A 13,588-nucleotide genomic window follows, 5' to 3' on the forward strand; every position below is an offset into this window, starting at 1 on the left:
GTTTTCTCCCTGAGCTCTATCGTTTTTAAGAGTCTCAATACTAACCTTAACTTCTTCCAGTGTGGGTTGTGCTACTGACCCCTGGTGAACATCATTGTTCAAAGAAAATACTGTTTGTTTATTAAGAAAGAAATTAACATGACGCAACCTACGACGAAGAGACAAGTAGAAGACTGAATGTATTTTTGTACTACAGTAATATATAGTGACAAAAAACACAAAAAGAAATTTTTTTAAAGTATTAACCGAAAATTGTCAGCTTTCACTGTCTTAAAGATATAGGGAGCTCAAGAAGTTGTTCCTCACAGGTAATACATATTAAAATAGAAACAAATTACAACTATAGTAAAATAGGAAACTTATCACTAACTCATCTCAATTTTCTTTATTTATAGGTCAACTTTTAGTTAACATTAATTTATTAGTGCACTTACACAGGCACAGTCCAGGTGGCAAACCAACTGCTAGTGCATACTGAACAGGTAAGAGTACAGCTATAAAAATTTGATAGAATATCCAGATTCTGGCTGCAGTTTCTCTTCTCATTGCAAACAAGAGGCACAGCCAGAAGGAATACAAAACTGCATAAAAATCCAGACGTGTTCCAATCAGCCCCACAGTAGCCATGAGACAAGCCTGAAACAAGCCACCACCATCAAAATGACAGACCATTAATTCTGGGCTGCCAGGAAAGAAAGTATAAGTCAGAATATGGTCAAAAGAAGTTGGAGTCCTGGAGGGGATTTCAATCTTTTGGCAGAAGTAGTTTAAGTCAGAACTGGATACAATATCCTATAAGACATTTAGTTGTAATACTACAACTAACATGTTGATATCTATCTTGGAAAACAGTATAAGTCAATTTGTACTATTAGTGTTGCAGTCCAATGAAGTAAAAGTCTCGTTATATACTTGACCTGGTCAAGGAAAATGATGCAGGTGATGACTTAATGTCTTTGGTACAATGTGTGCTACCATTATAGAATATCTATGATTTATTGTTACCCCTGTGAGCACTATTTGAAGTTGTAAACATTTGGTTTGCTTACAAAAACAGATTAATTCTCAGTACTAACAATGTATAATACAGTGGTTTGTGGTTGTTCAGTCACATAAATAAAATAGGATAATAGTAACATAAGAACAGTACACTTTTGAAGATGTCTACTACGTCATTAAGAATCTTAGAACATGCAAAGAAATCTTTAACACAGGACAAAAATGGTGAAACAGTTAAGTGCTCTTGATAATGTTCAGTAGCGAATACAGGAAAGAATATTATCATAAGTAGCTACTTCACAATCAAAATTTCCTGTTACTTAGAACCTTGTTTCCGTGCATTTCAGCTCTTAACGAAAGCAGTAGGAGAAATATGGTAGTTAACCTGGAAAAACAGGAAGATACATTCTCACATGTGTCATCTGAGCTACATAAGGAGCAGTTAGGAATAATCCAGGATACTGTGGATGTAATAGGCAACTGTAGTGACCCTCTGTTTGATATATCTGTTGACTGCAATATTGATGAAGAGTATGTTCTGGATTTTAAAGCAAATAAATCACCAGGTCTGCATGGAATCCCAGTTCCATTTTATAAAGGGTACTCTGCAGCATTAGACCCCTTACCTAGCTTGCATTTATCGTGAATCTCTCAGCCAGTGCAAAGTCCCAAGTGACCATAAAAGAGTGCGGGTGACTCCAGTATATAAAAAAGGTAAAAGAACGGACTCACAAAATTACAGACCAATATCCATAACTTCTATTTGCTGCAGAATCCTTGAACATATTCTCAGTTTGAATATAATAAACTTTCTTCAGACTGAGAAGCTTATTTGCATGAATCGGCATTGTTTTAGAAAGCATCGTTTGGGTGAAACTCAAGTTGCTGTTTTCTCACATGACTTACAAAGAACTATGGATGAAGGGCAACAGGCAGATTCCATATTTCCACTTCCATGTTTCTAGATTTCCAGAAAGCATTTGATACGGTGCCCCACTGCAAGCTGTTAACAATGATACTAGCATATGGAATAAGTTCACAGATATACAAGTGGCTCAAAGACTTCTTAAATAATAGAACCCAGTATGTTGTCCTTAACAGTGAGTGTTCATCTGAGACAAGTGTATGGTTACGCATGCCCCGGGGAAATGTGATAGGACCGCTGTTGGTCTCTATATACATAAATGATTTGACTGACAGGATGGACAGTGATATGCGGTTGTTTGCTGATGATGCTATGGTGCATGGCAAGGTGTCGAAGATGAGTGACTGTAATAAGATACAAGATGACTTATACAAAATTTCCAGTTGGTGTGATGAATGACAGCTAGCCCTAAATGTGGAAAAAATGTAAGTTAAAATGAATGATTAGGAAGATCAAACATGTAATGTTTGGATACAATATTATTAGTGTCCTGCTTGATACAGTCAAGTTATTTAAATATCTGGGCGTAATGTTGCAAAGTGATATGAGGTGGAATGAGCATGCGGAAACTGTGAGAGGGAAGGTGAATGATCAACTTTGGTTTATTAGGAGACTTTTAGAAAGAGTGGTTCACCTGTAAAGGAGACAGCACATAGAACCCCGGTGTGACCTATTCGTGAGTACTGCTCGAGTGTTCAGGATCCGTACCAGGTCATATCAAAGGAAGACATCGACGCAATTCAGAGGCAGGCTCCTAGATTTGTTACCGATAGGTTTGAACAACATGTAAGTGTTACGGAGATGCTTCGGAAACTCAAATGGAAATCCCTGGAGGGAAGGCGATGTTCTTTTTGAGAAAAAATATTGTGAAAATTTAAAGAACCAGCATTTGAAGCTGACTGCCAAATAGTTCTACTTCCCCCAATATACATGGCACGTAAGGACCATGAGGATAAGATACAAAAAATTAGGGCTCGTACAGAGGCATACAGACAGTCGTTTTCCCCTCACTCTATTTGCAAATCAAATAGGAAATGAAATGACAAGTAGTGGTACAGAATACCCTCTGCCACTCTCTGTACAGTGGCTTGCGGAGTATCTACGTAGATGAAGATATAGATGTAGACACAGACGTAGAAGAGAGTGAGTCAAGAGAGGATGAAGATACAAATGTGTGGAAGATAGTGACTGCCGGAAGACCTTCAAAAAGTAACAAAATTAACAAAATTGACAGTATTGCACAGGAAATTGGCTATGTAATTGCTGAACCAGAAAAAAGGTCTGCATCAAATGCCATGAAAGGTACTTATTCTTGAGAAGAGAGCAGAATGGAAACAAAAGTGGAATATGGGACAAAAAAATATAACAGTCAAAGGGAAAGAATTTAAAGCTGGAGCTTCAAAACCTTTACAAATGCGCCACTTGAAATGTAAAGAAGAACTAGACAAATTGATTGACGAACTGAACAAAGTTGGGACAAAAATATTTAATGAATATCAGGCTCTCCGACATCGAAACGAAAGAGTAAACTTTGTAGTCAGACTCAATGACTCAAAAGCACCTGCAACATCATGGAAAAGGACCCAGGATCCCGACAAAGCAAATTGCCATATGGTTACTCATTTTTTTCTTTTCTGAGTAACAGGAGAACAATGTCGTGTTTCCTGAGAATGTTTCACGAATATCCTTGATGAGTCCCGGATGTTCATCACACTTGAGCTTACCAATCGACAGGCTAATGTATATGGAACTTTAAGTGAAGACAAAACGAAAAAGATACCACCTGGTAGCAAAAACCCTCCTGAGAAACTAAAAGAAGTAAGAAATCAAATTACATCATTTCCTCAATATAAATTGCACTGCACATGTAGAGAAACTAATAGAGTTCATCTATCATCATATCTGAATTTGCATACAATGTGCAAGCTCTACTGTGATGGCAAGGATAGGTCAGTTTTCAGAGACATATGAGAGAGAGAGAGAGAGAGAGAGAGAGAGAGACAGAGAGAGAGAGTTCCATAAGATGAAACTTACATTTAAAGAGCCTACAATGGATATGTGTCACAAATATGGCATTTTACATTCTAGAAAGAAATCTGCATCAGTGGAAGATGGTTCCATGGAAGAAATTGATGCCAAGTTAGCTGCTCATCACACTGAAAAAGACAATGTGTATCTTCAAGTGGGCAAAGACAAGAAACATTCCAGCTCAGACAGTTTGATGCTGTGTTACACTTTTGACTTAAAATAGTGTCTGCTGACTCCGTTCCTGAATACTTCAGTTGCTTTTTGTAAACAGCCACTGTGACCACACATGAAACCAGTAAGTGTAGTGTAGCTTGCTACATGTGGCATGAAGCAGAGGGTGCTTGCAGTGGGAATCAGATTACAATGTGTGTTTTCAAGGAACTGATGTCAATTCCTTCAGAAGTGAAACAAGTGACGCAATAATCAGACACCTGCAGAGGGCAGAATAAAAACTCTCACATGATTGCAGTGTTCTTGTTCGTCATGCAGGAAAATCCAAATCTGAATGTAGTTGATCATAAATTCATCGTTACTAGCCACAGTCACTTAGAATGTGATGATTACCATGGCCTGATCAAGAAACAAAAGAAGATGCTGTAAGTACCATTAGCTCATCTGCATGGCTGGTGTCAATTGGCAGGCTCAGCTGGTCAGAAAAGGAAATTTGGAGTTGTACAAAAGACACCTTACAACTTCGAAAGAAAGATACACAGGGAAATAAATTTAAGTGGCAAAATGTTAAATGGTTTTTTTTAAAAAAAAAAAAAAAAAAAAAAAAGAGTATGGTAAGTGTTTTTAAAAAAGAGTCTCAATGAGGATGAGCGATTTCAGTCAATAAGCTTCATTCATAGAGGGAAGTGGGTGCTCGAATGGAGCCTGCAAAATGTTATCATCCCACACTACCAATTTCCAAAGAAAAAAATAAAGAGCTTCTGGGTATTCTCCTACTTGTTCCACTCACATTTCACAACTTTTACAAAGATCTCAAAACAAATGAAGATGAGAACTACCAGCCTTACGTAGAATGTTCCTTTTATTTTCATCATTGAAAACTATGTACAGGATGACAATAATTTAACTATATGAAAAAAATGTAAATCAGTTACAAACGACAGCATACACACACTTTGTTCAACATGTAAATGTCACTACACATATTTGAATATAGGTTATTACACGTCTGATATGCATGGCATCATTGGCAATGATGTGGTGAAGACAAATAGTGAAATTCTGCATGAACTCTAGTGGAAGATTCTGCAGGAGAGACGCTCAGTAACATGGTACGGGTTTTCGTTAAAGTTTCGAGAACATACCTTCACCGAAGGAGTCAAGCAGTATATTGCTCCCTGCTACGTATATCTCGCGAAGGGACCAAGAGGATAAAATCAGAGAGATTAGAGCCCACACAGAGGCATACCGACAGTCTTTCTTTCCACAAACAATGTGAGACTGGAATAGAAGGGAGAACCAATAGAGGTACTCAAAGTACCCTCCACCACACACCGTCAGGTGGCTTGCGGAGTATGGATGTAGATGTAGATGTCACCCACCAAAGTGTCAAAACATCAATGCTGTCAATGACCTCGTGAAAGGCTGTTTTCAGCTCAGCACTGGTTTTGGGGTCATTGCTGTACACCTTGTCTTTAACATAGTCTCAGAAAAATGACTTGTATGTGTTGTGATTCTTCAATTTCTCCAGGCACATTTTATGATGAAATAAATTTCCGGTGAACAGCCTGGTATGAGTGTGCATAGGACACAATATTTCAGCAATCGACCACGTTGCCATCATCAGGTGCGCTGATGTACTGACCGGCGGTGGGCCAGCACCATGTATATATGGGACAATCTCCCTCCCGCTCCTCTCTCAGGTGCTTCCTATGAGTCGGGGTGGTCTGCACCCCGTGCACAGTCCAGGTACAAAGTCCGTTCTCCCACCATCTTGGCGCTGCATCCTAGGTCTTCTCGTTCAGGAGGGTCTGCTGGCACCGCTCTCGTTATTCTTCCCTCCTCCCCCGAAGTCTGTACACTCTGGGAAATATCCTTTTTCTTCTTAATCCGGGTGATCGTGGGTTCCCACGCCTTGCTAAGGATGTAACCGCTGTCATGATTTAGTTGTGGCTTCCTTACTCTGATCTCTATGGCTTCTTTGATGACACAGTCCCGGCATTTGGAAGTCTGTCAGGACTTTGGTTTGGTCATAATCCATGCTGTGGAGTTCTGACAGGCAATGCTCCGCGATTGCCAACTTACTGGGCAACTAGTGTGCCGTTGATGTTCTCGGCATCGGCCCTCAATGGTACGAATGGTCTGCCCTATGTATACACTACCGCATTGGCAAGGTATCTGATAAACCCCTGATTTACGTAGAGCCAGATAACGAAGGCATCATCCACATATCTAAAGAAACAGGTGGATTTTAGATGTGCTGATTCAAGAGCTTCCTTCTTGATATGTTCCATGTACATATTTGCGACAACGGGTGAGAGTGGACTCGCCATGGCTATTCCTCCTGTCTGGCCACATGGAAGAGAGAAACTGGCAGGCATCCTCATACATCTCAACCCCAGACACAAGAATATTAAGTTCACCATGGAGATCGAAACGGGTGGGATGCTCCCTTTCCTAGATGTTTTGATTAGAAGACAAACTGATGGCACTTTGGGCCACAGCATATATAGGAAGAAGACGCACATCGATTTGTACCTACATGCGGATAGCTGCCACCGCCTGGCACAAAAAATGGCGTGCTCAAAGTCTTGCACACAGAGCTCACACCATCTCCGATACGGACAGTACCCAACAAGAACTGGAGCATCCGAAGAGCGTGTTTCGGAAGAACGGTTACAAGGAAGGGCAAATACGGAAGGCTCTACTTCCCACACCTGCAGCACTGGCGGAAACTGAGGATGAACCTCAGGAGGAGAGGCCTTGGCTTTTATTCCATTTTGCGGGGCCTTATCCAGAAAAATTGGACACATTTTACGTAAACACCAAGTGAAAAATCATCTTCCGTGCTCCAAGCAAAACCAAGAGCCTTCTTGGTAGTGTGAAGGACAACCTTGCTCTACATAAATCAGGGGTTTATCAGATACCTTGCCAACGCAGTAGTGTATACACAGGGCAGACCATTCATACCATTGAGGACCAATGCCGAGAACATCAACGGCACACTAGACTGCAAGAGCCCAGTAAGTTGGCAATCGCTGAGCATTGCCTGTCTGAACTCCACAGCATGTATTATCCCCAAACCAAAGTCCTGATAGACTTCCAAATACCGGGACTGTGTCATTAAAGAAGCCATAGAGATCAGAGTAAGGGAGCCACAACTAAATTGTGACAGCGGTTACATCCTTAGCAAGGCGTGGGAACCCACGATCACCCAGATTAAGAAGAAAAAGGATATTTCCCAGAGTGTACCGACTTCGGGGGAGGAGGGAAGAATAACGAGAGCGGTGCCGGCAGACCCTCCTGAACGAGAAGACCTAGGACGCAGTGCCCAGACAGCGGGAGAACGGACTCTGTACCTGGACTGTGCGCGGGGCGCGGACCGCACCGACTCATAGGAAGCACCTGAAAGAGGAGCAGGAGGGGGATTGTCCTATAGATACATGGTGCCAGCCCACCACCGGTCAGTACATCAGCGCACCTGATGATGGCAACATGGTCGATTGCCGAAATATTGTGTCCTATGCACACACATACCAGGATGTTCACCCGAGATTTATTTTGTCATAAAATATGCCTGGAGAAATTGAAGAATCACAATACATACAACTCATTTTTCTGAGGCTATGTTAAAGATAAGGTGTACAGCAATGACCCCAGTGCTGAGCTGAAAACAGCCATTCATGAGGTCATTGACAGCATTGATGTTTCGACACTTTGGCAGGTCATGCAGAATTCCACTATTTGTCTGCACCACATCATCGCCAATGATGCCATGCATATCAAACATGTAATAACCTAAATCCAAATATGTGTAGTCATGTTTACACATTGAACAAAGTGTGAGTATGCTGTCGTTTGTAACTGATTTACATTTTTGTCATATAGTTAAATTATTGTCATGCTGTACATAGTTTACAATGATGAAAATAAAAGGAACGTTCTAAGTCAGGGTGGTAGTTCTCATCTTCATTTGTTTTGAGATCTTTGTAAAAGTTGTGGAATGTGGGTGGAACAAGTGGGAGAATATCAAAAAGCTCTTTATTTTTTTCTTTAGAAATTGGTAGTGTGGCATGATAACATTTTCCAGGCTGCATTCGAGCACCCACTTCCTTCTATGAATGAAGCTATGCACACTCATACCAAACTGTTCACCTGAGATTTATTTCGTCATGAATTGTGTGTGTTCAGATCCATGGAATATGGCAGCCAGTTGAGGCCCATGCCAGTGGCCTCTGGGTACCCTGAAGCTAGAATATGGTCCCCAAAGTGCTCCTCCAGGACATCAAAGACTCTCCTGCTTTGATTGGTTTGAGCCCCATCCTGCGTGAACCGCATATTGTCAAAATCAGCTTCACTTTGGATAATGGGGATGAAATCCTCTTCTAAAACCTTCACGTACTGTTTGGTAGTCAGCATACCATCAAGAAATATCGCACTGATTATTCCATTACTGGACATTGCACCCACACAGTAACCCATTGAGGGTGAAGAGACTTCTTGATCACGAAATGTGGATTCTCAGTCCTCCAAACGCACCAATTTTGCTTATTGATGAACCTGTCCAAATGAAAGTGGGCTTTGTAGCTAAACCAAACCATATTTACATCAAAGTCCTGTTCATCAATTCTGTGGACAATAGCATTGGCAAAACACAACCACTGTTCCATGGCCCTGGGCCTTACTAACTGTTGGGTTTGAATTTTGTATGGGAAGAGATGCAGGTCTTCCACAACAATTTGTCCCAGTGTCTCCCATTGACTCCCACCTGTTGTGCAGTTTGTCTGAGTAATTTTCTGGGGCTGGTTTGAAACACAGTGCATGTCTTCTCGATGTTTTTTACCCCAACCATGTAGTCATCAGCATCATCAGCAGCATAACACTCACATTGACAAACAGAAACAATGCAAACAAAATGCATGGTGTACACATTCTTACCATACTCTGGAGTGAGGTTACGACTGTTACATGCAAACCAATCTCTAACACCATTGTTCACCATTGAAAGTTAACTTTAAAATAAACTTAACATTGATAAACAACCCAAATCCTAAAAAGCTACTCATTCATTGAATAAACTGTAACTATCAGCCATACTAGCTGATGGTCTTGGCTGCATCTCCTGCACACTGTTCATTCGCAAGTCAAATTCCCATAGTACCCAAATTTATAAGCAGAGTTACCCAGCACAAGAGATTGCCAACACTTGTGGAGTGTCAAGTATGGGCTTCCTTAACTGGATTAACACCCCAAACTATTGACTGCAACCTCTAATCTACATCTACCACACTGTTCACTTCCTGCACTACCTTTCCACAGTTCCTATCCTATTACCATAAGACTGCCTGTCAGTCATAGTGGATGTGACACCCTCATACACTGACAAACCTCATGCCCATGACCTCATGGCCATGGAACTACCTTTCTCAGCATCCTCCTGATATCAAAACTACCACCTCCTTTGTAATCCTTGCCAAACACATCCTGACCCACATTTACAGGTCTGGCCAAAAGGCAGTGTACAATTTTCAATATTTATTTCACAAAACTATAGTAATTACAAATCTGTGGTTTCTGAAAAATGAAAGTATAAACCATCAAGTTTGTTTCCATATCTTTGTTGCACATAGAAGCCGAGTACAGAGCACTACAATCACTGTCACTGTAAAATAGCATCACACAAGGAGAATGTGCACTGTGTTTTGTGGTACCACAGGATAGGAGTATTATTGCATCGTTCATGAAGATTAAACAAACAGGGTGGCCTTTGTTCAGTGAATGAAGTGTCAAGAGCTGTGCAACAGGCGTTCTTACACAGCCATTCCAAATCTACTTGACACACATTTCATGAATTTGGGATCCCTAGAATTACAGTGCAAAGAATTCTACACAACAGATTGCACCTGTATGCATATAAGGTCTGGATAACATACACAATACAACCAAATGACGGAACTTGTCGAGCAACTTTTGCAACTAAGGTATTGGCACAAATCGACACCAGCAATGAGCCTCTTCAACTAATTTGTTTTTCAGATGAGAATACTTTCCACAGATCGGGTAAAGTTAACATGCACAATGTGATGATATGGAGTTCAGAAAGATCACAAATTGCGTAAGATCATCTTAGCCTTTCCCCTAAAATGAATGTGTGGTTTGGTTTAATATGCAAAAAGACTCACTGGCCTTTTCTTGTCTGTCAAAAAATAAGCGAAGCTAACAGGTGTCTGGATACACTAGAACACTTTGTGGTACCACAACTGGGAGACTTGCAGCCTGATATGGTTTTCCAAGAAGATGCAGCACCACCACACTGGGGACTGTGTGCTGGAAACTTTCTTAATGAAACATTTTGTGACAGATGTACAGGGCATGATGGCCCCACAGCCTGGACTGCAAGAGCTCCAGGCACAACACCTTTAGATCTCTTTTTGTGCAGCTATGTAAGGGACAAGGTTTACGCTACACAAGTACCTGATCTGGATACTGGAGGAGGAGGATAGCAGATGCCATTGCTGGTGTTAGAAAAGGAAATCCAAGATCAATTAGAGACTCTTCGAGCCACAAGTGGTGCACATGTTGAAGTTTACTGGCACTGTGACAAAAACTTGGGTGATTTGTTCTTTCATTTGTCACAAATCACAAATTTGTAAGTTCTATAACTTTTATACAATAAACATTCATAATTGTACAAAGACTTTTGACCAACCCTATATTTCAATTTCAAAGGCCAAATATATAACCCCTTGCCATGGATACTTGCATGGCATCATGCTAAACCAACTTTTATCAGCCATCTGGAAGAATCCTCCTTATCCAGTCAACAGCTAAAACCACTTGTCCGGTTCAGATTCACCAAAGACATTTTACAATCTGAACTCATGGCACGGAAAACCTTTGTTCTTTCTTCCATAAGCTCAAAACCTACTCCAAAATCCGTATCCACTGGTCCTTCTCAACTCAATGAGCCTCATTCCTGGGTGTCAATCTCCTCTCTCAGATGGCATCATAAAAACATCTGTTCATATCAAAAGCACCAACAGTACCTCCACATTGACAGCTGTCATCCATTCCATACCCAAAATTCACTTCCCTACAGCCTCATCAACAGTGGATACCACTTCTACAGTGGAAAGCAGGAATTGTCGAAATATACCAAAAAACTTAACAGAGCCTTTGCTGAAAGACAATACTCCTGCAACTCATCCTTATAAAATATCCCTTGCCATCTTCTCCTCTGACACCAGTAAACCTGTTAACCAGCCACAAACCAGCATTCTTCTGATCCCCCAGTATCACCCTGACTGACTGACCTTGAAAAGCTTTACCAGGGATTTGACTGCATCTCTTTGTGTCCCCAGATGAGTAGCATACTACCCAAAATGCTACCCACATCACCCAAAGCAGTATGCCAGCATCCACCCAACCTACAGAATATCCTTATCCATGCTATTCCAAGCCTGCATCTTATGGGTCATTCCCTTGTCAATAACCCAAATGAAAGACCTGCCCCATACACTCACCCAGCACTTCCTAGCACAGTCCAGTCATAGGCATTTCCTACCCTATAAAAGGCAGGGCAACAGATGATAGCAGCCGTATTTCATATCAGCTATGCTGCAATTACTGTGCAGCATCTTTTGTGGGCATGTAAGGCAACCCACTGTCTACCCGTGTGTCTGGTCACCATCAAACTGTGATCGCCCAGACACATGACCATCCATTTGCTGAATCTGCTGCACACCATAACACAAATGACTAACAACTGCTTCATTATGCTGGCCTTTTGCATACTCCATTACAGTACAAGTGTCTTAACTACACAGGTGGGAAATGTCTTTCCAGTATATCCAGCATTCTTACAACCTCCTTTGGCTTATACATCCACTAACCTGTTTCCCACTGCCTCACCTTACATTTTCTTTTCTGCTGCTGTTGACACCACTCGTTCCCTGTCCCAATAGTGTAATACCAGCTCCCACCATTTTTGCCTCCCCCACCAAATTCAAGCACTGATTTCTCTCTCTCTCTCTCTCTCTCTCTCTCTCTCTCTCTCTCTCTCTCTCTCTCTCTCTCCCCCTCCCTCCCTTCCCCCCCCCCCCCCCCCATTTCCTTTCTACATCTCTCCCCTTCACTTTTCCCTCCCTGTCTCCCACTCCGTCTTCAGCTTCCTCCATTTTCCCCGTCTCCCCCAACCCTCTTTCTATATCTCTCACATACTCTACCCCCTCAGAACTCCTTTTGTCTTGCTGTGCAGCTGCTGAATCACCTGTCTTCCCACTCCTTCATCATACTACTTTGCTGCCTCCTCCTTACTTTGTGTGTCCTTCCCAACTCCCTCCCCACATCCATTAGCCAAGACAGCCAAGACTCAATAAATGATAATTCATATTCAGTGTCACTGTGTGTGTGTGTGTGTGTGTGTGTGTGTGTGTGTGTGTGTGTGTGTGTACTTTCTACCAGAGAAAGTTCCAGAGCTCATAGGCTAGTGAACATTGTTTTCTGTTAAGTGTGTCTATGTGGCACACATCAGTCTGCTATAGGTTAGTGGTTGCCTTCCTCTTGTTTTACAAAATATTTCTTCTATAGTCTCTGGTATTTATAAGGTGCTCTGTATTCAGCCTGGTTTTGATTATGAGAGCAAGTGCTCTCTTATTCTGACCACACCATGTGCAGCTGCATGACACCACATTCATGGGGCAATCATTTACTAGTATTAATAATTGTTTTTATAATATCATTTCTATCATTAAGTTTTAGTAGATGGAAAAAAAATAACATTTAGCAAACTAAAAATTATGAAGTAAGAACTTTTTGGAGACGTTACATGTTTTTCGAGCAACAGGGAGTTAAGATAGTTATTTCAAATTTGTCAAAAACATGTAATGATAGATTATAAACACTTTAATTTGGTTTATTCTTCTTAGTTGACAATTTGAAATAAGTCATTTCAGTAAAAACTAGTGACATGGTGTGGTCTTGACTAATACAAGAAATATTTTAGTCAAAATCCTCATAATAAGGAATTTCTTGGAGCACCCAGGCGTTCTGGTGCTGTATTCAACTGGTAGTTCATTCCTCCACACACCAGGCAAGTCGTGTGGCCAGCTGCCCCACCAGGAAGATGTGCATAAACAACTTTCGTCAACACTGACATATTTTCCTTGTATGGCCTGGGCTGTTTATTGTGGAGTTACACTTCGTTTCCACAGCATCTGGCGGCACCAACTCGCTGACAGGCAGCGTGACTATTGCAGCAACACTCTCTGTTGCAAGGGCACTATTCTGCTATGCCATGTCACATACACTCACAGTATCACATGGGTATTCATCCATGCCTGACTATTTAGGCCAAACAATGCCACACCATGTGCTACGCCAATTATGCTCTACTTCTCCAAGTTGGAAGTACCAGCAGTTCCATGTGGCAGCATCAGCAGTTAGGCCCCTGTGCTACAAGATAGC

The 13,588-nt window shown here is 41.4% G+C and overlaps 1 protein-coding gene across 1 annotated transcript in view; it reads right to left on the minus strand.

The window, feature by feature from the left end:
• LOC126485089 (piezo-type mechanosensitive ion channel component) overlaps nucleotides 1-13,588 on the minus strand; it is a 699,946-nt gene that overhangs the window by 314,723 nt on the left and 371,635 nt on the right. Inside the window, exon 22 of the mRNA XM_050108694.1 lies at nucleotides 435-636. Coding sequence (XP_049964651.1) covers nucleotides 435-636 — 202 coding nt within the window. The remainder of the gene's footprint in view (nucleotides 1-434; nucleotides 637-13,588) is intronic.

Source organism: Schistocerca serialis, chromosome 6, assembly GCF_023864345.2.
Source record: "Schistocerca serialis cubense isolate TAMUIC-IGC-003099 chromosome 6, iqSchSeri2.2, whole genome shotgun sequence".
NCBI classification, from domain to species: Eukaryota; Metazoa; Arthropoda; class Insecta; order Orthoptera; family Acrididae; genus Schistocerca; species Schistocerca serialis.